This window comes from Marmota marmota, unplaced genomic scaffold (assembly GCF_001458135.2).
Source record: "Marmota marmota marmota unplaced genomic scaffold, marMar, whole genome shotgun sequence".
Lineage (NCBI taxonomy): Eukaryota > Metazoa > Chordata > Mammalia > Rodentia > Sciuridae > Marmota > Marmota marmota.
In genome coordinates, this window is record NW_026000331.1 from 1 (window position 1) to 3000 (window position 3000).

The 3000-nt window shown below is 35.7% G+C and overlaps 1 protein-coding gene across 1 annotated transcript; it reads left to right on the forward strand.

Moving 5' to 3' along the window:
• The first annotated feature begins 199 nt into the window (after positions 1–199).
• On the forward strand, positions 200–2775 carry LOC125614508 (proto-oncogene DBL-like). The gene is made up of 3 exons (XM_048797421.1): positions 200–398; positions 2180–2313; positions 2616–2775. The coding sequence occupies exons 1-3, from the start codon at positions 282–284 to the stop codon at positions 2737–2739; spliced, it is 375 nt and encodes a 124-aa protein (XP_048653378.1). The 5' UTR covers positions 200–281; the 3' UTR covers positions 2740–2775.
• The last annotated feature ends 225 nt before the right edge of the window (positions 2776–3000 follow it).

Sequence of the window (3000 nt, forward strand, 5' to 3'; positions counted from 1 at the left end):
CAAATTTTTTATCAGTGTCTAAGACAAAAGTTCATAAATTTAGAAAAAAGACATCCAAGAAGAACCATAACTTTGCTCTTAGTTTCTTAGAGCCTTAGATGCAAAGTTAGAGTTGATTGCCAAGGGTAATGCCAGAGTTCCCAACATACATGTTTGATGTTATACCCAAATAAAAATAAATGCAATTATTGGTCCAGGTTTTGCTATGTTGGCAGAGTTTCCATAAAAGAATCACTGGCTCTTTGCAGGCTATAGAAAATTTTGCCCTCACAGTGAAAGAAATGGCTCAGATGTTACAGTCCTTTGGAACTGAACTCGCTGAGACAGAACTACCAGATGATATTCCTTCAATAGAAGAAATCCTGGCAATTCGTGCCGAAAGGTATCATTTATTGAAGGTATGTCTGAATGGACAAGCAAAAGTTTTACATGGTCTTTTTCCAGAAATATGTTTGACACATCAATTTCACACTGATTGTTACATGTTTGTATATTTATATTTAAAAGTATAAAAATAATATTCCACAAGAGAAGAATGTTCTGGATAGGCTGAACTTTTAAGTGTCCCTTCTGCAAATGGTATATTGTCTTGGGAAATTGTTTATTTGAAAATAGAATATATTATAAATGATACAGAATAAGAAATCTACAGGCATTTGTTTATCTCATATTCTTTATATTATGGAAACGCCTTCTCATTCAGAAAGCAAGTGTTAAGAGTCAGCAGTTCACAGGTGTTCTGTTTTAGTTTCCACTACAGGTATAGTGTGAAATGGGAGAAGGTGCATTTGATGAGGATCCAGAAAGCCTGATTTCTTCTCCCATCTCTGCCATGATCTAGTGTTGTGACCAAGGCCATGTTGCTCAGTAGATTATGAGCTTTCTTCTCCACAGAGTACTAGTGCTTAATGTTTTCTTTGGTAAACCAGGAGTGGCAAATGAATTTAGTTTTCCTACTCATTTCTGATCATAGAGTTTGGGTTGTGAAAGATTCTGAGGCACAGTTTTGACAATGAGCAAGTACTTTGAGGGTCTCTTGCCTCAAAAAGTTTAATAACATTCTCAACAAATACCACACATCCAATTATCACTGTTTTCTTCATATGTTAATAGTCATACTGGGTACACTGTCATATTTGAGCTTTGTGTACAGGTTGCATGTTTCAGTTAAAAGAGGAGAGAAACTGAATGTTTGAACTATAACCTAAAAGCCAAACTTTTTCCAAGGAAAGAAAACTGTATTTTATAAACTGTGTGATGTTGGGCAGTTTGCTTACCCTCCTGAGTTTCAGTTTCTTTATATGTGTAATGAGGTTGGTGATGATGATTGTGCATATCTTATGTATGGTTGTGTGAAGGTGAAATGAGGTAAAGTGTGTGGTGTATGTATAGCAGTGCTTGGCACACAGCTCATGCTTTATAAAATCAACCTTTTTTCTCTTTGTAATCCTGGGGATTGAACCCAGGGACTCACACATGCTGGATAAGTGCTCTACCACTGAGTCATACCTTCAGCCCCTTAGGCCCAAATTTTTACTTATAATTTTAGGGGACCCTTGAAACTACTGAAGAAAGTCTTATGTTACTTTTTGATGTCTGAAGAAAGTCTATGTTTTTACACCAGTCTCCAATCATAAGACCTTCTAAATAGAAATATATGCTTCATGGTGTTATTTAACCCCAAATGTGAAGTAAAATAAGACTTACGGTGGGAAGTGATTGCTAACAATTAAGGATTAGTAAGAAAGGTACATGATTCTTCTTGAATATGCACTTGACATCTGTAACTCTATGTTTTCTATTTTGATAGTTTTTATTGTGCTAATACTGCCTTATTTGAACACTTTAAAACATTACTAGAACAGAATGGAATAGATTAGAACTTGCTACCAGCAAGAGAAGGAGGCAGCAAAGAGAACACATGGTACTTCTCCCGGTAACAATTTTGTAGAATAGTGATTGAAACATCCATCTCTAAGGCAAGGGCTTCTTGGATCTTCAAAGCTTGTGGATTTTGTAGTATTGAAATATCCTTGATTTTTCAGATAGCTGTGCAAGGAAAGCCCATTCTAGAGCTGCTATTTCTATTCTGCATGCCATGAATGTATATTGCCTTCCCTTCAGGTTGTTCAGGTTGGATCACTAATCAGCTGATATATCCCATTGTGCCTTTGTACAGAATGATATTACAGCTGTAACCAAAGAAGGAAAAATTCTTCTAACAAATCTGGAAGTGCCTGACACTGGAGAAGCTGTCAGTTCGAGTATTGAACGTCATCAACAAATAAATGGTGACTGGCAAACTATTAATAAGTAAGTATACTTTTTTTTTTACTTCAGAGTTAACTTATTTATATTTTCAAGAAGGAATTATACATTTTTGTTACAATTCATTATGTGTGAAAGTAGTTCTGGAGCTCTGAAAATCTGAGAACTTCTTGCCAGGGTCATCCCACAGAAATTAGCTTGCCTGCAGAACTAAATTCTGTGAACATTGTCTCTGTCTTAACCAAGTGCCACAGACTGTGACCTTGTCTATAATTCTTAATGTCCATTGACGTAGCTGTGATATAGGTGTTTTTTTTAAATAAATTCTTTGATTTTTCTTTGTTAAGATTGCTGGCTCAAGTGCATGACATGGAAACAGCTTTTGATGGATTTTGGGAAAAACACCAGTTAAAAATGGAACAGTATCTGCAACTGTGGAAGTTTGAGCAAGATTTTCAAGAGGTGAGTTAAAGTTATGCATTTCTTTTCATTATTCCAGAGGTTCTTACTTCTTGAGCATCAGAATCCAGTCTTATAATATGCCCATATATACCTATAGAAAGACTGTGAAGCATGTATAAGTGAGCGTTGACTTAGAATGCACAAAACCTGTACTAAAATTCTCAGAATTCTCTTCTTCAACTTACCCATTTCCTATGAGATGGTACTTAGGTGCCAACATGTATGAAAGGGACAAAGTTTCTGTCTTCCTTGAGGTTTGTTATTCATTTT